At 37.2% G+C, this 26913-nt stretch overlaps 2 protein-coding genes and 1 long non-coding RNA gene across 3 annotated transcripts; 1 reads left to right on the forward strand and 2 right to left on the reverse strand.

Annotated features, from left to right (window-relative positions):
* Positions 1 to 2117: 2117 nt before the first annotated feature.
* Positions 2118 to 14116, reverse strand: LOC146916327 (uncharacterized). The gene is made up of 2 exons (XR_015014991.1): positions 13980 to 14116; positions 2118 to 2374 (listed from the first exon to the last, which is right to left on the reverse strand). It is a non-coding gene; the product is annotated as an uncharacterized LOC146916327 (long non-coding RNA).
* On the forward strand, positions 13933 to 21824 carry LOC146916328 (1-aminocyclopropane-1-carboxylate oxidase homolog 3-like). Its single transcript, XM_085718449.1, has 3 exons — positions 13933 to 14537; positions 19886 to 20207; positions 21175 to 21824. The coding sequence occupies exons 1-3, from the start codon at positions 14002 to 14004 to the stop codon at positions 21433 to 21435; spliced, it is 1119 nt and encodes a 372-aa protein (XP_085574575.1). The 5' UTR covers positions 13933 to 14001; the 3' UTR covers positions 21436 to 21824.
* A 1623-nt stretch (positions 21825 to 23447) lies between these two features.
* On the reverse strand, positions 23448 to 26913 carry LOC146916329 (F-box protein PP2-A13-like). Its single transcript, XM_085718458.1, has 3 exons — positions 26454 to 26913; positions 25968 to 26086; positions 23448 to 24180 (listed from the first exon to the last, which is right to left on the reverse strand). The coding sequence occupies exons 1-3, from the start codon at positions 26769 to 26771 to the stop codon at positions 23760 to 23762; spliced, it is 858 nt and encodes a 285-aa protein (XP_085574584.1). The 5' UTR covers positions 26772 to 26913; the 3' UTR covers positions 23448 to 23759.

Below are 26913 nucleotides of genomic sequence, written 5' to 3' on the forward strand. Positions count from 1 at the left end.
GGGAAATGTATTTTATACTATTTTGGATTTGGTGACGAATGATAATGAAGCTCTTTGTGAAATTTTAGAGATAGTAAATCAATTGAATTATCAAATTAGGTAATTAAACTTGTATAAAGCTTGGTATGCCTATTATCCTTTTACTAAGTTTTGTTGGGTTTGGTTTGGCCCGCCCAATTTTTTTGTTTTGTTATTCTTTTTTATTTACGATACATAGGACGAGATGCATTTCACACACGATGTTTTGGAGTGTTCGTATAGTGGAGATTTCAAAACATCATATTATGGTGACCCTCATAATTAACGCATATCTCATTCTCGTTATCAATAAAAAAATATATTATGATCTATTGTATAAGGGGGTCTTTTTCTTAAACTTGGCCTAAGACCCATAAAATGTTAGGAACGGGTCTGTTCGAATCCCGTCGATGCATATATTATGTAACGTTCCTATCAATTGAGTTAAAAAGGATAACTGAGCTCTCAAGTTTAAGAGAAAAAATAAAAATTATCTTTCATAAATTTAAGGCATAAGCTACGTTAATGGAAAGCTGAAAAGCTAGATTGATGACTTATAACTTTATGATTTATAACTTAAAATTAAATTGTTTGGTAAATTGGTATTTGTAAATATAAATGAAAGAAAAATATAAATTTTTAACTTCAAATTTTGATAGGAACACGCTTCAACTCAAACTTATATCATCAAACCAACTCAAGTGGGTTGAAAAAATAAAACTGATATTAATTTGATTTTAAATTTATTTAATTTTATGTATAGAAATCTATTCTGTAATTATGAAACTTAATGTCTACCAAAAATACTAACTTACCCCTTATTAATTTTTTAACATGTCATCAAAATTACATCATTTTGTGTCTTTTGCTTTAAGCTCCCCCTATTTTTTCTCTGTCTTTCGTAACAAAAGATTTTTTTTTGAACAAAAGATTCTATTTAGCTGAGAGAGAAAATAACTTTCAAAAGATTGATGTGATTTTTATAACAAAAAGTTCTTTTTACATTGATGTATCTAACAAACTAAATTATTTAGAAATAATTATTTTATTATGATAAACATAGATTATGATTTTTTATAAAAATTTAAAAAAGTCGCTAAATTATTGAATTTCAATATTATTTTTATTTTAATTCATAAGAAACAAGCCCTACAGGGTTTCTTATAACTTAAAAATCAGATTCAGAAAAAAATCTAAAAACGTCTTTAAATGAAAAGAGATTATAATAACTTTTTTAAAAAATATGAGAGAGAGAGAGAGAGAGAAATTAAGTATCGAAAAAAATAAAGATAATTTTGTAAAAAAAAAATCCATTTTATATAGTTGTATCCAAACAAATATTTTTTTTGAAGAAGTGATTGTTATTACAATAAACAAACACAAAATTGATTATATTTTTTCAATAAATCTCTAAAAAAATAATCTCTAAATGATTGAATATCAAAATATATTTTTATTCTATTAAAAATGAACCATATATTCAATTTAAATTTATTAAAAATAAGTTTTATGATTATACCAAAAAAAAATGTTTTATGATGTTCATGTGTTATTATCTCACACTGAGTCTATTTGATGCAATATAATTATCTTCCTATGATATTTTCTTTTTTTAGGATGCAATAGAACTACATTCGTACAAGTTTTTTTTGTAGGTCATCATCCAATGAAAAAATGACAATAGTTTACATATTTAGTCTAAAAAAATATTCATAAGAAAAATGACAATAAATTTTAATAAATATATTTCACTTATAGATAAAATAACAAAATATGGTTGAGACTATTACCGTTGATACTAAAAAAACACTGAAAAAATATTTTCACTAAGAAAATAAAAAAGAAAAAAATATCTGATTGATAATCACAAAATAACATAGCTTCATTCTTAAAAAAAAAAAAAAACTTAACTTCAAGAAACTTGCAAAATATTTATTACAAGGCAACCTACTTTTCAAAAAACTACACATTATCAAGATCGCTTCTTTTCTAAAAATAATTTGCCTTTGTTTTTTTTCTTTATCTTTTTTATTTAAAAAAAATTATATTTAATAAAAACAAATATAAAAAGAGACTGGAGGCATTAGACCTGAGTCAGGTACAGCTTAAAACAGAGATACAACATAAGAAATTAGACCAAGTGGGTCGACTCTAATCTATCTTAAGAAAAATTCACTAATCACGGGCGTGAAACCAGATTACTAAATAATATGAAAAGTAAACATCTGCAAAGAACAATTAATGCACCGATCGACAACACGGTATCAAAATCCAACTGCCAATAGCTCCCTGAACAAACCAGAAAGCATAAAACCTCTTTTGAACCAAAGTGTTGGCAAACAAGACACCTTAAAACCTGCAGATCTCAACAAACAACAGAGAATCAAATAAGTCAAGCCACCATGTCATATTATAAAATAATATTTTTTATTGTTGTAGATTATTAATTATTATATCTGTACTTGCAAAAAGTACGGTAAGGAATACTAGGGTTCTAGGGTTTAGACTGATGATTAGATGCCTTGAGACTGCTCTCAAGAGAGGTATTTATAGCCTGCTATGGGCTTGGGCTTTGGTTGCTTGGTTCCCAAGCAACAGGGGTATTTACGTATTTTGGGTGATTTTAGAGGGTTCTGGAGACTAAGTGAGGCGGCGCCCTCATGGAAGACGCGCCTGGGCCTGGATAGCCTTTCTGAAGTGGTCCTGGCCCCTCTAGCGGGCGACTTGGCCCTTCAGGAGGGCGCCTAGGCCCTTATGGAGGGCGTCCCGGTCCTTATGGAGGGACTTTGGCCTTTAGGAATATTATGACGGTCCACAGCCCCCCAAGCACGAGTCTTGGGACAAGGCGAAGTGTTTGAGTCATGCAATGTTTCGTCTTTAGCACATACGTCATGAGACACTGTTGTTTTACAGAGCTAATACTTTCTCGCCCTACTTCCCGAGGGTGTACGTGTGATTGGCGTACGAAGTATTCCCTTAAGACTGTGATGAGATATTCTAACATCTGCTGAGGGTGGGTATATCATGCTACACTAATCCGCGCAGCGTCCACAGCCCCCCCAAGCACGAGTCTTGGGGGACACAAGGCGAAGTGTTTGAGTTGCGTTATGAATTCGTGAACGCCGAGGGTCTGACTTTACGACGCCCGGGAGCGTGATAGACTTTCGCGGCGCGTTCAACTCACCGGTGATCGTTTCGTATTCTGTTTCCCTGATGAGCGCCACGTGTCACGATCCTATGACCTATCCCACTCAATCGTCTGCGACACGCTTCCCGAAACGAACTTCTCGCCTCTCTATAAGAAGGTTGTGTTTGGTTTTCCAACATTTCTTTCTATTTCTCTTCCTCTTCATTTCGCTATTCCAGCTGCTCGAAGCTTCGACGATTCGTGCTAAGCTCCCATACAGGTATTCTTCGTCTTCTCGTCACTGCTTCTCGTATTATATTCATTTTTACTTTAGCGCGATCATAGTTTTTAGGGGGATGGTTTTAATTAGGGATTGTGACGAGGATGGTAAATTAATCTGTCCTACTGACCCAAACGAAAGGGATCAGCTGAGGAAGGAATGTTTGCGACATGCCACTGGGCCAGATGGGATTATTGACTGGGATAAGTACTACTTCGGGTTACACGGAGAGGAGTTGTTTAGTGACTTGTCTAGTGACTCTAGCTTTGATTCGGGTAGGGATAGTGACTGTGTGATTCTGTCTGCTACTCCAGGAACCCAGTGTAGACAGGACGATTTCCAGGACAGCCTTCCACCTCGAGAACTCTTGCAAGGATCTGAAGACGAGGGTTCGTTTGTTAGCTCAGTTGGAATGGTTCCTTTCGCGAAAGAAGTGCGTATGGAGGAGTCGCTATACGTTGATGTTTCGGCTGTAGATCTATTTAGGAGTAAGTTTGATATTTCCGCAACTGAGAGTGAGGAGGATATGGTGTTGTTATCTTGTGATCCTGACGAACGAGTCTGTGATCAGGTGATGGCTGGTGAGGGAGATGAGTCGTACTTTGTGTATACTACCGTGCTGGAAGAGTTTGGTGTGAAGATACCGTTCACGCCATTTGAAATGGACGTCTTAAAGTTTTTAAATGTGGCTCCGACTCAAATTCGGCCTAATAGTTGGGCGTTTATTAGGGGGTTTGAGATACTGTGTAAGACATTAGGTTTGGAGCCTTCAGTTGGCGCGTTCCTTTGTTTCTATGGGACGAAAGACGTCAATAAAGGTACGTGGATCGCCATTTCTGCTCATTCAGGGAAACGACTTTTTCCTCAATACGCTTGTAATTTTAAGAAGGAGTGGCGCGATACCTTCGTTAGAGTTCAGGGATCGCCTGGATGTTCAACTTCGTCAGTGCTGTTGGATGGAAAGCCCAAGTTTCCTCTTCGGTGGACTAATAATCCTCTGGCGGTGGGAGGATATGACTTGGACGCCATGTCCTCTTACGAACGAATCTTGGTACAATTTCTTGAAGAGGTTCCTCTGACCAAGATTCATGAACTATTGAATAGGGAAGGTGACGAAAAACGCTTGACGGCTTATTTGCGTGAGTGTCCTACTTGGCTTTGTTTGTCGTATTCCACTGCTGGTTCCCATTTTGCTTTTATTGACGTTCGTCTCTTTTTTTTGTTTCTTGTTTCTTTGCGGAAGAGATGCTGCCTTTAACTGGAGCGGAGATGAGGAAGTATCTGGCGGAGTTGGAGGCAAACAAGAACCCTGAAGGGTACGTGTCGAGTGATCCGGCGGGAATGTCTTTGAGGAAGCTAAAAAGGAAGGAGGCTTCTACGAAGGGTGATGCTGGGGGTACTGAAACTGATGAGCCGGAGGTGGCTGCTGATGGGAACGTCGTTGTTCATCTTGACTCGCCATCTGCCAAGAAGGCGAGGACCGGCAAGGGCGCCAGGTTAGGAGGTAGTCGCCCTTCAGCGCGTGTTAACGTTGGGGGTACTGCTCTGAACGACCAAGCCATGGAGTCGTTCTGGCACTCAGAGTTTGACTTCCGCCGGTAAACTTTCTTTCCTTACTGTTTTCTGGATTCTGACTTCGGTTATTATAGTCTAAACGAGCTTGGTTGTTTGTTTCGAAGGTATATGGCAGAGAGAGTTCCCTTTGCCCAGGTTGATGTTGAAGCAGCGGTGAAGGCAAAGGCCAGTGACTTGGTTGCCGACGTTGGCACAGCCGCCCTCCGTACTTTGCTATTGACTCATGCTTGGGAGTTGAAGTACGGAGCATTGGAGAAGAAACACCTGGATGCTGCGGAGGACGTGGAGAAATGGAAGCACAAAGCTGTTGGTTTGGAGGGGCGACTATCGGATGCGTTGAAGGAAAAGAAGACGACAGAGAAGGCACTGGAGGAGATGAGACGGGCGAAGGAAGCTGCTGAGAACGAGAGAGATGAGAAGGATGCGGCTCTGAAGAAGTCTAACTTGGCGGTTGATGAGGGGAGGCGCTCTTTAGCTCTCTATTTTCAGAACGGATTCAAGCTGGCTACCGAACAAGTTTTGCTCTTTAATCCAGAGGCCAAGATGGAGGAGCTTGATCCTTTTAAAACCATTGTGGATGGTAAATTGGTAGATGATGAATGAATTTTATGTTGTACCTAATTATGGTGACTCTGCGTAGCGCCTTTATTTTGAACAATGAGTTTTGGTGTTTTTGTGTTTTGGGAACTATATTTATACTTCTGCGAATTGAATCTTATTTTGCTTAAACAATGCTGGATGTTTAATGCTTGTATTGGCGGCTTAAGTTATTTTTATTTGGTTTCAAGGATGATCGATCTTGTCCGAACTTTGCCGTGTCTTACCGGCGACCTCTGTATTGGTTGAAAAATCGTTCGCTTTTTTCTTTCGACTGTCTATGATTTCTGTACGAAAGGCGAGGTTATCATGGCGACCTTTGCGGTGCCTTAGTATTTTTGTTGGTGTAAGTTTCTCTTCATGGCGCGTTATTATGTGCAGTTTTATTTGATTTTCTGGCGACTTATCTGATCTTCGTTTCTTCTTTCTTCGCGGCTTTTTAGTCGAAACTTTTTAGGGTGATCACCTATTTTGTTGCTGGCGACTTATTTGGTCGAACCCTCTACAGGGTGGTCGCATATTTTTTCTTTCGGCGGCTTATTTAGTCGAACCCTTTTAGGGCGGCCGCCTATTTGTTGCTGGCGACTTATTTAGTCGAACCCTCTACAGGGTGGTCGCATATTTTTTATTTCTTTCGGCGGCTTATTTAGTCGAACCCTTTTAGGGTGGCCGCCTATTTGTTGCTGGCGACTTATTTAGTCGAACCCTCTACAGGGTGGTCGCATATTTTTTCTTTCGACGGCTTATTTAGTCGAACCCTTTTAGGGCGGCCGCCTATTTGTTGTTGGCGACTTATTTAGTCGAACCCTCTACAGGGTGGTCGCATATTTTTTATTTCTTTCGACGGCTTATTTAGTCGAACCCTTTTAGGGTGGCCGCCTATTTGTTGCTGGCGACTTATTTAGTCGAACCCTCTACAGGGTGGTCGCATAATCTTTATTTCTTTCATCTGTATTGCGTCGTCGCCTTGACTTTTGGTCTGTTAAAAATGAAAATAACGAGTAACATGTGCGGGGGCAATCATATTTGAAAAGGAGAGGGCGCCTCGTTAAAAACCCCTGCCCTTGCAGGGGAAAAGAGTGCTACCCTAACCTTATGTTCTTTTAATAACTTGAAGAAATAACAATACTCATAGTGGTGGCTTTATGCCATCCGTATTCATAAATAAATAAGATATTAACTATAATAATGGCGTAGATTAGCTATATTCCAGGTGCGAGGAATAGCCTCTCCACTTAATTCTTCCAGCTTGTATGCACCATGTGAGCACTTCTCTCGGATTCTGTAGGGGCCCTCCCAATTGGGAAATAGCTTGCCTATCCTTGTTGGGGCGACGACTTGCTTCAGTACCAGGTCGCCCTCCTTCATTTCCCTGGGCGCCACTTTAGAGTTGTAGCATCGAGCTGCCCTTTGCTTGGCGGCGAATTCTCGGATGTGGGCTTGCTCCCTGAACTCGTCAATGATATCCATGTTGACTGCCATTCCTACTTCATTTGCTTTTTCAGAGAAATAAACACGTAAATTGGAGAAACAATTTTGGTAATTTATCTGAAGTAAAGTTTGTTTTCCTGCACGAAAAATGTGTTAGATAGTCTAATAACAATATGATACCTTCTTCTGAAAACGTGTCTCGCCGCCATGTGGGAGTATCTATTTCCACAGGAAGCATGGCGTCCGCGCCGTAAACCATTGTGAAGGGCGTTTCCTTGGTAGTGGAGTGTGGAGTAGTGTGATACGACCACAATACCTGTACTTATGTGGACATGGCATTCATTGTAGTCTTTTCGTGGTATACTTTAAGACAAATGAGTTTAATTCAATATTTTAGATCAATTTTAACCACTATACTTACCTCATGTAGCTGCTCTGCCCAAAGACCTTTGGCCGCCTCCAGCTTTTTCTTGATTCCGTTCAGAATGACTTTGTTTGCTGATTCGGCTTGCCCATTAGCTTGCGGATGGATTACTGAAGCGAAGTTTGTTTGGATCCCCAGGTGCTTGCAGAAATCTACTACATTTGAGCTTGCAAATTGAGTTCCATTGTCCGATACTATGCATCTGGGGAGCCCAAAGCGACAAATGATCTTTTTCCAGTAGAACTTCTTGACCCTTTCGGCTGTTATCTTGGCGACTGCTTCCGTCTCGATCCATTTAGTAAAGTAGTCCACGCCCACGATAAGAAACTTCAGCTGTCCTGGGGCGAGAGGAAAAGGTCCAACGATGTCAACCGCCCATTTGTGGAAGGTCCATGGAGAATAAACAGACGTTAACTCCTGAGCTGGGGTGTGCTTCTTGTCGGAGAATCTTTGGCACTTGTCGCATTTTTTCACAAAGTCTGAACTGTCCTGAAGCATGGTGGGCCAATAGTACCCTGCACGGAGGAGTTTCGCCGCCAACGCCCGCCCTCCAATGTGGCTGCCACAAACACCTTCATGTACTTCGAGCAGCACTAATTGGGTCTCATCTTCTCCTAGGCAGCGTAGCAGCGGATTCGTTCGCCCTCGCTTGTAAAGTTTTCCTGATATGATGACAAATTTGGAGGCTCTTTTCCGCACTGTCTGCTCTTCTTCGTTGTTTCTAGGCGTGAATGATCCAGCACTAATTGGTGTTGGGCGTCGTAACAACTTCTTGGATGACGGTCCTGTTGTTGCCTGGCCGTTTGGTGCTGGCGAGTTTGGCCAGTAGGTCAGCCCTGGCGTTTTGCTCTCGTGGTACGTAGACTGCTTCGAAGAACACAAATCTTTTGGCGAGGTCTTGTACTTTCGCCAAATACTTGATGAGTTGGGGGTCTTTAGTCTGATACTCGCCCGTAATCTGACTCATCACCAGCTGAGAATCACTCTTTGCTCTCAGGTTTTCCGCTCCCATTTCTTGTGCCAAAATCATGCCAGCAATTAGCGCTTCGTACTCTGCTTGATTGTTGCTCGCTTTGAACTCGAATCTGAGGGATTGTTCTATGAGGATATCATCTGGTCCTTCCAGGATGACGCCAGCCCCGCTTCCTTTTAAATTGGAGGAGCCATCAACGGATAAAAGCCACACAAATGGGGGGCGTGCTTATGCAGGTGATGTGAGCTCTACGACAAAATCCGCTAGAACTTGAGACTTGATACTTCCTCTTGGTACGAACTGAACATCGTACTCTGACAGCTCTATAGACCAAGCGACCATCCGTCCCGCTAGATCTGGCTTTCCGAGGACTTGTTTGATAGGATAATCTGATTTCACCACGATCTTATGACTTTGGAAGTATGGTCGGAGCTTCCTTGTCGTAGTCACCACCGCAAGGGCTAGGCGCTCTAGCTTTTGATATCGTAATTCAGCGCCCTTGAAAACTCTGCTGACAAAATAGATAGGCCTTTCTCCTGCGTCCGAGTCTTCTACCAGAATTGTGCTCATGGCGTTCTCAGAAATAGCCAAGTACAAGAATAGGATGGCGTGCGGACTTGGTCGTTGAAGGATAGGTGGGCTAGATAAGAATTGTTTGATCTGTTGGAAGGCGTCTTCACATTCTGGCGTCCACTCGAATTTCTCTTTCTTCTTGATGGATGCGAAAAAGGAAAAGGCTTTGTCGCCGGCACAAGATAGGAAACGAGATAGCGCTGCTAGTCGTCCTGTTAGCTGCTGGACCTCTTTGATGCTAGAGGGACTCCTCATGTTGATAACCGCCTGACACTTGTCTGGATTTGCTTCTATACCCCGTCTTGTTAAGAGGAATCCCAAAAACTTTCCCGCCTGTACTCCGAAAGAACACTTAGCTGGGTTCAACCGAATTCTGTGCTTTCTTACTTGACCCAAAATTTCTTCTAAGTCGTCGGCATGACTGCGTCCTTCCTTTGTTTTTGCCACCAGGTCGTCGATGTATACCTCCAGATTTCTTCCTATTTGTTGGGAGAAAGCCATGTCCATAGACCTTTGAAAAGTGGCTCCGGCGTTTTTTAGGCCGAAGGACATGACTTCGTAGTGGTAGTTTTTCGTATTGGTCATAAAAGCAGTCTTGGGAGCATCCAGGGGATCCATCCTAATTTGATTGTAACCAGAGTAGGCGTCCATGAAACTCAGAGTCTTGTAACCTGAGGCGTTGTCAATTAGATGGTCGATGTTCGGGAGCGGGTAAGGATCCTTAGGGCACGCCATGTTTAGGTCAGTATAGTCCACGCACATTCTCCACTTGCCAATCGCCTTTTTTACGAGAACAGTATTAGCCAACCATGTGGGGTACTTGATTTCGCTAATGAAACGGGCGTCTACTAACTTCTTTACCTCTTCGTCTACGGCTTTCCTTCTTTCTTCGCCCATCTTTCGCTTTCGTTGTACAACTGGTTTTACTCCTGGCTTGATGGATAGGTGGTGGCAAGCGATATCAGGATCCATCCCTGGCATTTCGGACGGATGCCAACTGAAGAGATCTAGGTTCCTTCGGAGCAGACCGATGAGGGTGGTTTCTTCTTCTTCACTGAGCGACGTGCCAATCTTCGTCGTTTGGTGGGCTTCAGGACCGATGGAGATCTCTTTTAGATCTTCTGTGGGCTCTATTCGTTCTTGTTGGAAATCTTCCATGGGGTCAATATCTATCATGTTGACTTCGTGTGTGACTTCATTGGTGGATTTCTTCTGAGTCTTCTGCAGGCGCAAGCTATTGTGGTAGCATTTTCTGGCCAGTTTTTGGTCGCCTTTGATAGTGCCGATCTTTCCGTTATCGAGAGGGTACTTCATGACCAAGAATTTTGTTGATAGGAAACCGCCTAACAGGTTGAACGCGGGACGCCCAATGATGATGTTGTAGGAACTTGGTGAGTTGACTACGAGATACCGTACGCGAACAGTTTTGGCATGAGATCCGTGACCAAACGTTGTCTTAAGAGTAATGTAGCCTCTGACGTGGACTTGCTCGTCGGTGAACCCCGCCAATGTGCCTCTGAAAGGTTGCAATTGCTCTGGATCTAACCCCATTCGATCAAACGTGTCGTAGTAAAGGATGTCGGCGGAGCTCCCTGGGTCTATTAGCACCCTCTTTACATCCCATTTGAAGATTTGTAGTGTGACCACCATGGGATCGTCGTCATGTGGTACGACGTCTTTGTAATCCTTCGCAGTAAAGGATACATCAGGTTCGTGCTCTGGAACTTGCTTCTCATATTCTTGGCAGAGCATGACCTGTCTTACATACTTCTTGCGAGATGAGCTCGATTCTCCTCCTCCAGAGAACCCGCCAGAAATTGTGTTCAGTGTGTGCCTCTTTCCTTCTGGCGTCCCCTCCTTATTGTTTTCCCCCTTGTGTTTGTCTTCATCCCGCCGGTCTTGGGTGTATCCCCTCAGCTTGCCATTTTGTATCAACCTTTCAATTTCGCGGCGCAAATGTATGCACGAATCAGTGTCATGACCCTTTATCCTGTGATACTTGCACCATTTGTCTTTGTCGGCTCCCATGGTGTTGAATCGTGGTGGGGGTGGTTCTGGAATTAGCTTGGTTTCGTAGATTTCCTTCATGATGCGTTCCGGTCTGGTGTTGAGCGGGGTGAAGTTCTCCATGCGTGGTCTGTAAGTATAAGGCGCATAGTTTCGCTTTTCTGCTCTCTGATAGGGGGCGCGGTCCCTGTTTGAAGGTGGTTGGTAAGGTCGCCGCTCCGTATTGGTAGACGCCCGCTCCTTGGCGTCTCTCGCTTTCTTTTCTGCGTTGCTTTCCTCTCCTTTGATATAGCAATCCGCTCTGGCGATTATTTCTTCCATGGAATCAGCAAGTTTTTGGGCTAGTGACTCGTTGAACTGGCCCGCCCGAAGGCCATTCTGGAAAGCGCCCACAAATACTTCCTGGTTAGGATTAACTACCTATATAGTTGTTTCGTTGAATCTTGCCAGGTAGTCTCTGAGGGATTCGTTGTGCCCTTGTCGTACGTTGAAAAGGCTGGTGGCGGGGACCTTACGGTGGCGACTAGCAGAGAACTGTTGAATAAGTTTTCTTGTCATATCTGGATAACTGAGGATGGAGAAGCGTGGGAGGTTCATGTACCAGCGCAAGGCGGCATCAGAGAAAGTACCGGCCAATAATTTGCATTTGAGGGAATCAGGGGCTCCGACAACAGCCATGCGAGTGTTGAAGGCCGTGACGTGCTCCATGGGATCGCTTTTCCCGTCAAAAACGGAGAGGTGAGGAGGCTTAAAGTTCTCAGGGACTGGTGCGCCCCAAATCTCGGCGGACAGAGGTTGGGGCTCTGGATCATCCATCTCGCCGTGGTTTGATTCATCTTTCTCTTCTTGTTGTTTCTGCTGCATGGTCTCCATCGAAGCCTGCAGGGCTTCGTTGTGCTCTTTTAGCTGAGCGAGTTGAGTTCGCATGGACTCTAATTCTTCGGCTGTCGCCATGATGAGGCTTTTCTCTAAACCGTACGTGAGGTGCGGTTTAGGTTTGGTTGAAAAAGGGGTAGGGTTTCCAAATCGTAAGGGAGTTTCACGACTTGGAGGTCTCGTTTCAGGGTTTCCGAATCGCGATTCGCGGTCAGAAACGTGGTCAAGGTTAGTTTTACCTTTTCCCACAGACGGCGCCAACTGTACTTGCAAAAAGTACGGTAAGGAATACTAGGGTTCTAGGGTTTAGACTGATGATTAGATGCCTTGAGACTGCTCTCAAGAGAGGTATTTATAGCCTGCTATGGGCTTGGGCTTTGGTTGCTTGGTTCCCAAGCAACAGGGGTATTTACGTATTTTGGGTGATTTTAGAGGGTTCTGGAGACTAAGTGAGGCGGCGCCCTCATGGAAGACGCGCCTGGGCCTGGATAGCCTTTCTGAAGTGGTCCTGGCCCCTCTAGCGGGCGACTTGGCCCTTCAGGAGGGCGCCTAGGCCCTTATGGAGGGCGTCCCGGTCCTTATGGAGGGACTTTGGCCTTTAGGAATATTATGACGGTCCAATATCTTTTCGAAATATAACTATGAAAAACACTAAAAAATTATAAATGGGTCACTAAATAATATAGTTGATTAGTTGTACAATTCATACACGGGAGTCAACGACATCTTTATCAATAATGAAATCTTTATTATTTTTACATATTTTTATTTTACCACTTTTTTTTTGACAAGATTTTTATTTTACCACTTCATAATATTTAATAACAACTATTTCAATGATTTTATGATGGGCTAATTACTCTTTAAAAAAAAATCAAGGGCAAATTACACTAACCTCCCTTAAGGTCTTCTTAAAAAACACAAACACATGCTCTATTTTTTAACTAAACACTAATCTCCCTTTTTTTTATCAAATTGACAAGCACTTTCCCTTATAATATAACATCGTTTAAACTTTGTTAATTCCATTTTTTTTTAGCAATTAACTTCTTCATAGGAGTATTCCCTAAAAAAAACTTCTTTATAGGAGTATTAACTCACTTAATTTTTGATCATTTTTTCTTTCCAATTTACTTAGGTGATTTTTCCCAACTCATTGTTCCTCAGTCCAGGTGGTTTAATTTTTAAACCCTAATGTAATAAAACGGATATATCGAAGATTATTTCCTTTTCATTGATCAACCACAATGTCCATCCACAGAAATTCTTGTCATTTCTATATTCTCTTTTGATATCTTCTGTAATTGCCGATGTTTGATTATATTTGTTGGTAAAAACAAATGTTGTTATTATCTCTCCATTGCGAGAAAAAACCTCATTAATTTAATAGTGAAAAGAGCAAACAGATACAAGGTTAAAATTGTTTATTGAGAGCATGCAAATCATTTTAGAGAATGAAATGAGGCAAGGTTAAAATTGTTATGATTGTATTTTATCCTTCATTATGATTCAAACTCTTAATTTAAATTTAAACACTTTTAATATCTTACGGTCTTACCTCAACCAAGTGAGACAATATTTTATCCCTCATTATGATTCAAACTCAACTTTTAACACTTTTAATATCTTACCTTAATCAAGTGAGACAAGGAAGAGATTAATTTAAAACCATTATTGCCAAAATTGAAAACCATCATCATTTTAATGAAATTTCAAGTGGCATACTATCTATCAACCACTATATTTATTAAGACAATTCAGTTCGGTTAAGTTACCCAAGTTTTTGAGGCGGTTAATGAAGTTAACCTCCAGTTTTCATACCATTTTTATATAGATAGATATATAAATAAACAAATAGACATATCACAAAAATACAAACTATTTAAAAACTTATCTTAAATCTGATAGTAGCTGGCAAACCGAGATCACTTGATTACTTTAATAAAACCGACATAATATAAGTTATTAAACCCAGATTAGTATCAATTAAGTGTACTATAAAAAAATCACATGATCAATATAAATATAACTCTATACCATAGAGGTTCCTTAATCAGAAAACTAAGTTTGCGTTGATAAAAACAAAAACTAAGCTAACCTTGTAGTTGTAGTATCTTGCGATGGAAGTTTCCAACGCCGGAAGTTCTAAAATCTACGATCGTTTGAAAGAACTGAAGGCCTTTGAAGAAACAAAAGCCGGCGTTAAAGGTCTTATTGACTCCGGCATCACCAAAATACCAAAAATCTTCGTGATGCCACCCGAAGAAATCGCCAACACCGCCCCAATAGCCGGCGAACTGACCTCAACACAGTTCAACATTCCTGTAATAGACCTTAATGATATCGTCGAAAAACGAGCTGATGTTGTGTCTGTAATCCGGCAGGCAGCTGGAACAGCTGGGTTTTTCCAGGTGGTGAATCATGGAATACCGGTGAAACTATTGGAGGAGATGTTGGCGGTGGTACGTGAGTTCCATGAGCTTCCACAAGAGATGAAGGCTGAGTATTTCACTAGGGATGGGCATAAAATGAAGAGAGTGGTGTATAGATCCAACTTTGATCTGTATCAATCAAAGTTTGCAAATTGGAGGGACACACTGTCTTGTGTCATGGGTCCTGAACCTCTTGATCCACAAGAACTTCCTCCTGTTTGTAGGTATGTTGACTTTTATGATTGGTGTGTTTCATTTTGGTCCTTGAAAATGTTGTTTATGTTGGAATTCATCACTCATATATTATAGAAATAATGCTCTAAATTGAATACATTTTGTAGAAGTAAATTTGCATTAATTTTTTTTAGGGACTAAAATAAAAAACAAAAACAATAGGGACTAAATAAAAAATAGTTGGGACCAAATATTTTTTTTAGAGAAACAAACTTATAACATTTCATTAATTAAGGTGTGTTCAATATATACAATCTGGCATTTCAAACAGTATCTGAAAACTAACTGACAATAAGGTCGCCTTAGTTAACTAATGAGCAATTTTATTTGCTTGTCTCCGCACAAACTCAAGCTCGAGTTTTCATAAATTTGCCTAAAAAGAGTTTTACAATTTTGGATAATACTTACACATTCAGTAACATAGTGCCTTAATGATATAAAAAAAAATTACTATCAACTACTCTTTTCGCATCCAGCTCGAACTCAATAGGCCTCTAATTAAGGTCATGTACATGATCTAAAGCTGAGAGTAAACCAAAAGCTTCTCTAATATGAACATCACAAATGGGACTAAACCACTCAATCTTGGCGAGGACGAAAGCACCATACTCATCTCTAATACAAATACCTATTCTATCCATGCTTAGCTGTTTGGAAAAAGATAGATCAATGTTACATTTGTATCTTCCTGCGTTGGTTTCATCTAAGACATATTACCATGTTGTTGTCGAGTAGTTGGAGTTGTTTACTGAAATGTTCTAGCCGCTTTCCATACGGCCAACTATATGTTTAAATATTGTGTTATGCTAAAAAAAAATTGGTTCGGTCGTCATCCATTCGGTCAAAATACTCGGTTATGTGTCATTTGGTGGAACTATATTGATCACTAGTTGAATTGAAAGACTCGGCAAAATTGAATATTTTTTTTATACAATTAATTTAATTAATTTAATTTAATTTAAGGATATTTTACATCACATTTTATACTAAATATAAATATTTTCTGTTTATATATATCATATGAGCATGGAGAATTTCCTCTTGAGGGAATTAGCATCGAGAGTTGATGACTTAAGTTCCTTCAAATAAAATGTAATAATTCTTAAAATATAAAATGCTGGTTTAATAATTTCCTTAAAAGATGTAGTTATATGCATCCATGAACTCGTGCTTGATGGGTGTAATTTCCTTAAGGTAAATTATATTCCTTTAAAAAAAAAAATAGGTAAGTTATATTGAGTATGATTGGATACCGATACCGCAAAATTGTTTAACATATGAATTTATTTAAAAAAATTATTAATTGATTTTTAAAATAAATTCATAAATCTCTCAAAATAAAAAAATTCATAAAATCCATGTAATTAGGTTTGATATGTAACAACTTTTGAACAACTATCTTATTTATACTTTTATTGTATTCTTATTCTCTCTATTATTTTTTACCAATAAGAAGAGAGAAGAAGAATGTTGCCATAAAAGTTATCACAAAATGATAGTACAAATATCATTATTCTTTTGCGAGTGTATGAAGTTGAGATCAATGAAATATTCTATTTTAGCATTGAAGGTGGGGTGTGTCATTTGGTAAGATAGGCCAAATCATATTAGAGAGGAGGTGGTGACTTATTTTACAAATCATGTCTCGATTACCCGGTTGAAACATCCTAGATTAGATGGAGTAGATTTTTCATTACTCTCAGAAGAAGAGAATTGAATTCTGATTGCCTCAGTTAGACCAACAGAAATTGAGAGCTAGTGGTTTTGAGTGATGTAAATAAAATATCGGGTCCCTATATTTTAACTTTGCTTTTATTAAGTTCGAGTTTGTTGAAAAGAGAGGTAAGACTAATGTTTGATCAATTTCATACGACTGCAAGACTTCTAAGATTTGTTGTCTTACTTTTACTTATTCCTAAGGTGTCGTGCCTTCATCTTTGGGGCAATTTAGGCTGATATCTCTTCTGGTGTGTTTGTATAGTTTACTTACAAAAGTATTGGCAACAAAGTTAGCCAAGGTGATGAATTTGGTGGTTACAACAGCACAACCAACCTTCATAAAAGGTAGGAATTTGGTTGATGGTATAATGCTCTGTTGTCAAACACGGCCGCTCCCAGCGCTATCGAGGCGCAGAGCGGCTAAAACTGAACTGCCACGTCACAACGCCACCGCGCAACGTGTTTGGAGAAAGCGGGTTTCGCGGCCGCAATCCGGTGGAGCGGGGCGGACCAAAAGCAGGTCAAGGCAGCCGCTTTTCACTTAAAACCACTTTTCAGGGTCGAAACAGCTGGATCTGAGATCGGAACAGCTGGATCTGTGGTCGAAATGAAAGAAGAATGAGAAGAAATGAAAGAAAATGATGAACAGAGAATGGTTGGAGAAGAAGGAGGTCTGGCGGCTGTAGGAGGATGAACAGAGAATGGTTGGAGAAGAAGGAGGTCTGGCGGCTGTAGGAGAAAGCTAGGGTTTTATTATTTTGTTTTATAGTAGGGTATTGGGCTAGGCCCAATCTATTTCTGATTTGGACTTCTTTACCCATTTAACAACCATTGAGTCTTTTTCTTTACCCCTTTTTTTCTTTCTTTGTGCTAGACCAAAAAATTAGTTATGTTTCTTATTTAAAAAAAAATTAATTTAAATAAGTAACAATGTGTAATAATACTAATTATGAATAAGCTCATAAAAATATACTAAATGTTAATATTAAGTATATTATTCATTTATATTAATACTAAAAATCAATTAAGTTTTTATTAAAATTGAAAATAAACTAATTATTAGTGAAAATGAATTAATAATCTTTAATTTTTCATCTATATTAATACTAAAATCAACATTATAGTATTTTAGTATTAAATATATTAGTGTCCGCGTCATGTAATAGCGCCCGCGCCGCGTTTCCGCTTTGACAACTGTGGTATAATGGTGGTGAGTGAGGTGATTGATATGACTAAGAAAACATATTAGGATTACATAACGTTAAAGGTTGATTTCGAGAAGACTTATGATTTAATGGACTGAGGTTTGTCTTGAGTACATGCTCAACATGTTCAATTTTAGTAGCTTATGGATAGAGTGGATGTGTGCTTGTGTGTATGCAAGTAATATGCTAATTCTTGTCAACGGTAGTCCATTGTTGGAAATAAATATTCAAAGAGGTTTAAAATAGTGTGATATGCTAGAGTAGCTTGATTATGTGGGAGGAAGAATCATTACAACAACTCCTGGGTTGTTTGTCGAGCTTATCCTTGTTTATGGAGGAAGATAAGTTAGAGGCCTAGACGATGTATGAAACTTCACAGTCAAATCAACATATTCTTATCTAGAAAAGAAGAAGTTGAATGGCATAGAGCTTGGTCCTTCATAGTTATTTGTGTTCCACCATCTTTAAAAAAGTTGGGCTTCGCCCAAGGTGATTGCTTTCCCTAGGAAATTATTTACATAACCGGATCCCAATGAGAGGAAATCTAGCGCATCGTCGAGTGTTTGTGTTAAGGTTGTCTATAAACTTTGTTCACTATGTTGATACGGACGAAACATCCCTTCATCTATTTTTTCTATAATGTTACCTCAAAGGCGTGGATAAAGGTGTTCCGATGGCTCATATCAGTTATTGTAATTCCTCTAAATTTGTTCCTACTGTTTGAATGTTTAAATGGGATGACTAGAGGTAAGAAAGAGAAAAAGGGTTTTAGTCGATACGACATTCTATGATAACTTTGACTATTTGAAAATCTAGGAATGATTTTATTTTTGTAAATGGGATTATTGATCCAAAGTAGCCAGTTGATAATATAAAAGCTCTTATCGTGGTGTTGAGGGCTAAATAGATTGAATATTCCTCATTTGCCCATTCTATGGGTGGTATTTGGATCCTCACACATATCTATTATAATGGGTTCAACATGGCTTAGCCCAAGGTAGATTATTTTATAATAATGAGTATTTGGATCCTCATTTGCCGCTAGATTATTTTTCTACAGTTTCAAACTGTTTTGGGTCTGGTTTTTCTGTTGCAACGAATGTTTGTCTTTATCACGAGGTAGTGTCGTTTGTCCTCTTGTGTTTGGAGGTGCAATTTGATGGTTCTTTTGGTTTAGACATTTTAGTTTTTTTTTTTTTGCTTGGAACTTTGTGTTGGTTTTGACAGGACATTTGTATTTCCCGTGTGTGTATTTACACGACATTTGTTTGTGGGGTGTAGGTAGTCAACATGGCTTAGCCCATCATGTCCTTATTGGCTCTTGTTATTGTTGTTTGTTTCTTCATTCTTGTAATTTTACCCATTAGAGAATTGCTTTTCTGACATGGAGAAGTTCACATTGACACATGGAAAATACTAAAATGCCCCTAGCGGTAGTTAACTACCGCTGAGGACCCGGCGATAGTTAACTACCGTTGAGGATCCAGCGGTAGTTAACTACCGCTGAATTCATACAACCTACTCATTTTCATTTTCTCTGTCTTCTTTTCTTCTTCCTTTTCTTACTGAATTCTTCTTTTCTTACTGAATTCATACAGCAGATCTGACATCACTCTTTTTTACTGATCTGGCATCACTCTTCTTTACTGATATGTTCCTTTTCTAGATCTGGCCAAACATATGTTCACTGTCTTGCAATTTTTTATCCTGCACTTTCAACCCTTACGTTTTCTTCTTCCTTTAATGGTGAAAAATTAATGGTACTTATCTTTTTGTTAATTTATATCATTGATTAAATTCATCTTTCTTCCAGTCTTCTCAACAACAATTTGTACAATCTTCTAACGTTTTGATAAAGAATAAATCTATGACTTGAATACACAAAGAGGTTCAAGATTTTAAAGAAAAACAGAATAAACAATAGAAACAAAAAAATGGAATATAATAAATGGCTTTGAGATTTTGATTGGGGGGAATAAAATAACAAATGAAGGTTGGAATTATGAAATGAGATTTAAGATTTTGATTGTGGTGGTTAAGTGGAATTACTGAGAATGAAAATGATGGCAAGAGATTTGGAGGAGAGAGAGAAAGAGAACGAAAAGACTGTGCAGAAAAACAATTTCCAGCGGTAGTTAACTACCGTTGAGGGCCAGCAGCTGTTAACTACCGGCGCTTTAAGCAACGGTAGTTAACTACCGCTGGGGGTAATTTGGTCATTTTCATGTGTCAATAGGAAGTATTCTATGTCAGAAAAGCAACTCTCTACCCATTATGGTAGCTTTGTATGATTGGGTAAGACCTATCAATATATTTTTCTGATTAAAAAAAAAACTATGATTTCCCCACCTAAAATATTTAGTTAAGTGTTGTTTTTTGTGTGTGTTGATTTTGTGATTAAATTTAATTTGTAGGGATGTAACAATGGAATACTCTAAGCAAGTTCAAGAATTGGGTCATCTTGTGTTTCAACTATTATCAGAAGCACTTGGACTCAAGACTGACCATCTTGAAGGCATGGATTGTACAAAAGGGCATATAATTAAAAGTCACTATTATCCACCATGTCCAGAGCCTAATCTCACTATGGGAACTACCCAACACTCCGATCCTGATTTCCTCACGATTTTGCTTCAAGATCACATTGGTGGGCTCCAAGTTCTCAGCCCTAATGGGTGGATTGATGTTATTCCGGTTCATGGAGCTTTGTTAGTAAACATCGGAGATTTACTACAAGTAAGTGCTTTATTTATTTTTAACATTTTACAACTTAAAGAGTTTGGTACATGAATCCCTTCTCTTTGTATAATTCATTTTGTGCATCACCTAATTTAAAATAAAGGAAAACCAAAAGAATTAAAGAAAGGATAGTATCGAAAATGTATTCCATTGCATTACAATGTAGTCTTATATGATTTTTATATTTACTGGAATTCTTTCTTAGTGATTTTCATTGATAAAAAATTACTTAAGAGTCTTAATATTCGATCATTTTAAATATCTATAGTTAATGTATCATTTTAGACTATAAAAAGTTAATTTTGAGAGTGGCTACATTTGTTGACGTTCCATGATATATTTAGGTTGGACCTTTTAGACCCATACCATTTACACCTAATTATAAACATCATATCATCTAATTAAGAAAATATCAAAGGAATACAAACTTTACAAATAAAATAAATATGTCCTACCCCTAAAAAAATAAAAATGTCCTAATAATTAAGAAAGTATTTCCTATGTTTTTGTATTAATACTTATATTGATCAACACAACTGTGATCATAACTTGCATATTAATTTTATTTACTTTGTTTTTCATAATAACAAATATTATATTTTTGATCAAATGGACATATCATAGATGGATATGAACAATAAAGTAAGTCAAGATTATTCACTAAGATATATAAAATTTGATTATGCATAGTTCTATCAATGCATGTAATGGAATCCTTGTGTGTTCAGTGTTTGCATGACTTCAAAATTATTTATTATAAGAAAAAATAATTTGTTAAACGTGAATTTTATTTTTGAATATTGCAGCTAATATCCAATAACATATATATAAAATTTGATTATGCATAGTTCTATCAATGCATGTAATGGAATCCTTGTGTGTTCAGTGTTTGCATGACTTCAAAATTATTTATTATAAGAAAAAATAATTTGTTAAACGTGAATTTTATTTTTGAATATTGCAGCTAATATCCAATAACATATTTAAAAGTGTGGAGCATCGTGTGCTGGCAAACCATAATAAATCCCCCAGAATATCAGTGGCCTGCTTTTTCGCTCTCGATTTTTATCCAACAACAAGAATGTATGGTCCTATTAAGGAACTATTGTCAGAAGATAATCCTGCAATTTATAAGGAAATTACACTAAAAGAATATGCCACTTACTATGATAACAAGGGACTTGATGGGAATTCTGCTCTTCCCCATTTTATGTTAAAGCACTAAATATGGAAATGTAAGTATGATTATTATAAATCTTTCTAAACTACTAGTTCTTAATTTATCAATCTTCCCATCCCCTACCTAAAAAAAAAAAAAAAAAAACTCTTCGTACCTTAGCTTTAATAGTTTTGGTATTTTATTTTTGTATTAATAAAACAATCTGTGTTTTAGAAATTTAAGATGTAGTTAATCTTTGTTATCGTGAAGTCGAGTAAGAATCAATATCATAAGCATAAAGAAGGGCAAGGATTAAGTTTGCTACAACGTAGATCCAAGTTGAGATAATTGATATCACAGTTGATTGTGTTTTGTATAATGGTTGGATTGCTTTTGTTTTGTGGTAATGTTCATTTTGTGAGTAAACTTGGATTTGGAAGGTGCTTGGTTTGAAAGTGTAGTCATGAATGTCAAGATTAAAGATAATTTTATTCCTATAAAGCTATATACACCACAATTTAGACAACTAGAACAAATATTTTACATTCCTTACCTTTTTCCCTCTTACGATTGCTTCATGTTGTAAAAAGTGATGCACTGTATTTTGAGTGAAAGCTTTTCTGATTTCCATCCAAGAGGCAATTCCTTCCCATATATGCTATAAAAAAAAATGAGAATTAGAAGAAAAAAAAATGATGGAAAGTTTCATGAGCTTCTTATGGGCGCACTATCATGGAACAGCCTCCACGCATTGAAAAATATGCTAAAAATAATGTAAGATGATGTGTCATCAGCAACCAAGAACATTTAGAATTAGAGGGGAGATGACGACTCTTGTCATTTCCATCGTGCAATAATTTTCAGTAGAGTCGCCCTTACTCTTCTTCTTGGCAGGCTCCTCGATAATTTCTTTTCACATTCCTCCTCTTGAAAGGGGCATTAAGGGTTATTTGAGCTCGAGTGACCACCTTGGTAGATAACATCTCTTTCTACGTAGGCAGAACTGTCAGAGCAGCGGAGATGGCAGGTGCAGTATCGATAGTACTGGCAGGGGAAGGAAAACCTTTCCCGTAGAAGTTCTTCATGTCGTCCATCTTGTCCAAAATACGTGTATCGTATGTACAAGGAAAGATAGATAGTGTTAGAAAAAAACCGTAAAAACTCATCCATTCAAGATAGAACATGACAATATAGACATATTAACACATAGTTTCTAAATCACGCCTCACCAAAGATGAGTTTTCCCTCATACGTATTGTTTTACCGAAAACAAAAGGAGCATGTTATCAATGAATATGGGTTTCCCAAACGTACATCCTGCATATTTTTTAGTCAGGCACCCGCTTGAGCTCGATTCCCTTATCGATTAGTAACACTTGAATTTTCAACAACTTGTATACAATAGTTTTTAGAGGATTTAAACTCTGTAAGTCAAGGCTATACTACTAAACTCTTACCACTTGACTAAAATCACAAATGTGAGTCCTCGTGAGCTTAGCTCAGTTGGTATGGATAATGCATAATATATACAAGGTCCGGGGTTCAAACCCCGGACAGGGCAGACTCTAAGATTTTTGGTGCCCTGGGCGAAACAATAAATTATGCCCTTTTAATTTTCTTCTTGCATTTTTTGTTGCAAAATATTCATGTGCCCTGGGCGAAACAATAAATTATGCCCTTTTAATTTTCTTCTTGCATTTTTTGTTGCAAAATATTCATTTATAATCAAAGTTATCTAAAAATATATTTTCAATAGAATTAATCAAAGCTAATTAAAAAGAAATGTATTTATATAGTACTAACTACTAAGTAAAAATAATTATTTTGGTGTCCCTAAAAAAGTGGTGCCATGGGCTGCCGCCCCTCGTGCCCGCCCTTAGGGCCACCGCTGACCCCGGTCACCACAAAAAAAACCACAAATGTGAATTTTCAACAATTAATTAACTAATTAATTTTTTAAAAATTATTTTTATTTTGTAAGAAATGACAACCATTTTTTTTTTCGTACAATCAACACAACCATTTCATATATACATGAGCAGATCATCATATAACATATGGCAATAAAGACACAAAAGTAAATTACAACAAATCAATCTCTACAACATTAACAGCTTCAACAATTAGCACTATTTTTCACAATCCTATTTCCTTCAAATGCAAGTTAGAAAAAGAACACTCACACCTACACAAAAGTAGGGGCACTCATCACACAAGATCCAAGGTTGTTTGGTCCCAAAATCCAACATTTTTTTTCTTCAACAACCCTTTTCCCCCATGATCTTTAATCCGAAAAATCTCAAATAATAAACAAAAATAAATGCACAAAGACTTATATTTGCTCTTACAAACGTGCTTAATCTGAAAAAGCAATATTGAGTAAACTGTAGCTAAAATTGTTTCAACTTATGTGCTAACTCCTTAGGACAAATCACTGCCCCATCTATGCAAAGACCACCTTTGGTGTGTGTGCAATCAATTTGGGCCAAAGAAAACTTGATGTTTATTAGCCCATTGGGCTTCTCAATGACAAAGTCCCCAACATGATAGTAGGCCCATTCTCCAGGCCCATTCATATAACACTGTGAGAGTGAATTTTGACCGTCGGATGTAGATAGTTGAAATCTAACGGGCTTGAGGTTCCAACCATGTACTTGTTCAAGGTTGCACACTCTTCTGCCCAATCTCTTTGTAGTCTTGCCCAATTGAAGCTTGAAAAATATGCTATAGTTCCCTTTTGGAAATTCAAATTCTACCTCCCCTAATGCTTCAACCCACCACATTTGTTGAAGATATGCAACACTTTTAAACCTGCATGTTCATTAAACACTATTATTAAATGTTAAAAAAAAAAAATGAAGCATATGACTTGAAAGTTTTTTTGATCCGGATTAAAAATATGCACGGTGTTCAATTTTCCTTTGAAAATGAGATTTTGCACTCTTGGATAAATTAGAAGCTACATAATGTACCATGTAAAAAAGTGAATAGGAAAATATATTTGTATTCTAGTGCTTGTTTTGTGATGCATTCAGGGCCGGCCCAACATATCAAGAGGCCTAAAACAAATTTTATAAAGAGCCATTTTGGAATTAAAAAAAATAACACATTTCTTATTATAAAAATAACACAATACTTATTAAAAGCATAATAAATCAAGTTTTGTTAAATCCAAGATTTAAACTTAGGACTAAAAGGATTTGAGGTCTTAAAATTGATCAACTAAGCTAGATAAATATTGATTATTAGTATGTCATATAATATATTTATAGCTAACTTGACTTATTTTGAAGCCTTTTTTATACCCAAAATCTTGAGGCCTAAAACCCCTGCTTGGGTGGCTTGGCCCTTAGACCGGCTATGAATGCATTATACAAAACTTACAATTGACAGAAGAAAAGAAAAGTTCCAAAGGTTGAATTTCAATTCTTTTTAGTTTTACATTAAAATATCAGCAAAAATCAAACTTCAATGGCTTAAGTAGTTTCATAGTTCAAATTCTGATAAAATAAAAAAGGGCCAATATACTAGTAGTAGTATTTGCCCATAAAAAACAAACTTCAAAAATAATTTGAGAGTTTGCTATTTGGACCACTTTTCTTTGGAAATATGTCATTTTCAATGTGCTACTTGATTGCACTCTTGATTTTAATTATCTTGTAGATAGGAATGGCTGACTAGGATAAATTAGTTTTTTTTTGTTTTTGTTTTTTGAAGGGGACTAGGACAAATTAGTTGGCAATAGACTTTTAACAATATTTAATTAAATACTTTATTTCAATAGAAGACATTTTTAACCATTGTAGCATTTTATATGGGCAAGTTGCTTGCACTTTTGTTCCTTATTCTTTAATTACCTTTAATAAATTAATGGCTGACTAAGCTAGGGAGAAAATATAATATGGTAAAGCAAAAGCAAATTGCCAATAGCATTTTTAATATATGAATTGCTGACTAAGATAATAGGAAAAGGGTAACATTACTCTTGTTTTTAATAAAAGCTTTAGTTCCACCTGTCATTTGCATCCTGACAGATGCATTCATTCTCTTGAGATGAAAACAAATCAATAACAACGAATTTATTCAAAAAAAAAAAACAATAACAACGAATTGAGAAAAATAAGAGGGAAAAGAAATAAAAATAGTTGATATTTGATTTTTGAAATAAGGTATTTAGAAATAAAAATATATTGATAAATTAGGTAATATGCAGTTAAACTTGATTAAAATATGATGTAAAAAAACTCATTTCTGGTTGGCCTACGGTTGATTTGGAATTTATAGTGTGTTATTCTCACGGTCTCATATTCGATTTCCTCTAACGTCAATTTCGGTGGGCAAAGTCCAGAGCATAGTTATGGCTTTAAATGGAGTCTTCACAAGTGGAAGGTAGGATTGGTTCTCTCGAATTAATTCGTTCTTGGATCGGATACCGAGTTTTAAAAAAAAAATTTCATATTGTATTTTTATTTTTAGTTTTCTCTTCATTAAAAGATAGAATAAAATAATCAAAATTTCATTTTTATCCAATTTCATCGCATAATATTTACATACATCCAAACAAATCATAAAAGTTAAATATGCAGAGCCGCTCTCACCTTGATTCCTCAGTAGAAATATAATTCCAATATCTTCTATCATCTATTCCAGTTATCTTGAAAGATTTTGATGAAATAAATAAACAAACTTGTCCACTGCATCTATCCAGCAAAATTTCCTACAATAATCACAACAAAGAAACAAAAAAGAAACAAATTAAAACTTTTTCAATGCAGTCTAAAAGCAAAGTTTAAAAAATTGTTTGCAACCACAATCCCCAGCAATAAGCTTTTTTATGCATAATATCAAAGCTATATATCTACGAGAAAAAGTGAAAATAATGACGAATATTATAGGAAATAAATAAATAAAATTGTTCTACAAATTTGGCATCTTGAACAGTTAACAAAAAAAATTTAGAAACGGATTTGTCTAATGAAAAAAAAAAATATTTGCAATCACATTTAACAAAAAAAAAAGGATAAAAACTCAATCTAGTTAATTGAAAATAAACCTAGTGAGATCAAGAATTTTGAGTTACTTACTTTGGTACCACCATCAAAAAAATTAGGTTGACATAGTTTAGCATAGATCTCTTTCTTGGTCATAGAACAAAGTTTTTCTTCACCAAGAATTTTCTTGACAAGAAACTTGTAGCTTGGAGGCAACTTAGATTCCCACACATAGTCATCAGATGAAGCTCTATGAAAAGTTTTGTTAACTCTAGCCAATTTACAAATCTCTTGAGGATCCAACCTCATCATTATGGAAGAGATGCAGCTTTCTGGAATATCATCTAGACATGTCTTTGAATAAGAAAGATATCCTTCATGATCATCATTGGTAGAAATACTAGCCCCCATATCAATGAAAGATTTATGTTTTTTTTTTTTATTAATGAAATTGAAGAATTAAGAGATTGAAATTAAAGGGGTTTGATTTTTGGTGATTTAGTGGAAGAGGAGAAATTGATAGAGAAGGTGCTTCAATAAAAAGGGAAGTTGT

Source organism: Medicago sativa, chromosome 6, assembly GCF_051527215.1.
Source record: "Medicago sativa cultivar Bolivia chromosome 6, Bolivia_mono, whole genome shotgun sequence".
NCBI lineage: Eukaryota > Viridiplantae > Streptophyta > Magnoliopsida > Fabales > Fabaceae > Medicago > Medicago sativa.

Bases quoted from the DNA above. Each gene is read 5' to 3' on its own strand.
- LOC146916328 (XM_085718449.1), top strand. From the start codon at position 14,002: ATGGAAGTTTCCAACGCCGGAAGTTCTAAAATCTACGATCGTTTGAAA. The intron at 14,538-19,885 runs GTATGTTGACTT...TTTAATTTGTAG, and splicing joins GAACTTCCTCCTGTTTGTAG to GGATGTAACAATGGAATACT. The intron at 20,208-21,174 runs GTAAGTGCTTTA...TGAATATTGCAG, and splicing joins ACATCGGAGATTTACTACAA to CTAATATCCAATAACATATT.
- LOC146916329 (XM_085718458.1), bottom strand. From the start codon at position 26,771: ATGGGGGCTAGTATTTCTACCAATGATGATCATGAAGGATATCTTTCT. The intron at 26,087-26,453 runs GTAAGTAACTCA...TGATTATTGTAG, and splicing joins TTTTTGATGGTGGTACCAAA to GAAATTTTGCTGGATAGATG. The intron at 24,181-25,967 runs GTGAGAGCGGCT...ATGAACATGCAG, and splicing joins ATTTCTACTGAGGAATCAAG to GTTTAAAAGTGTTGCATATC.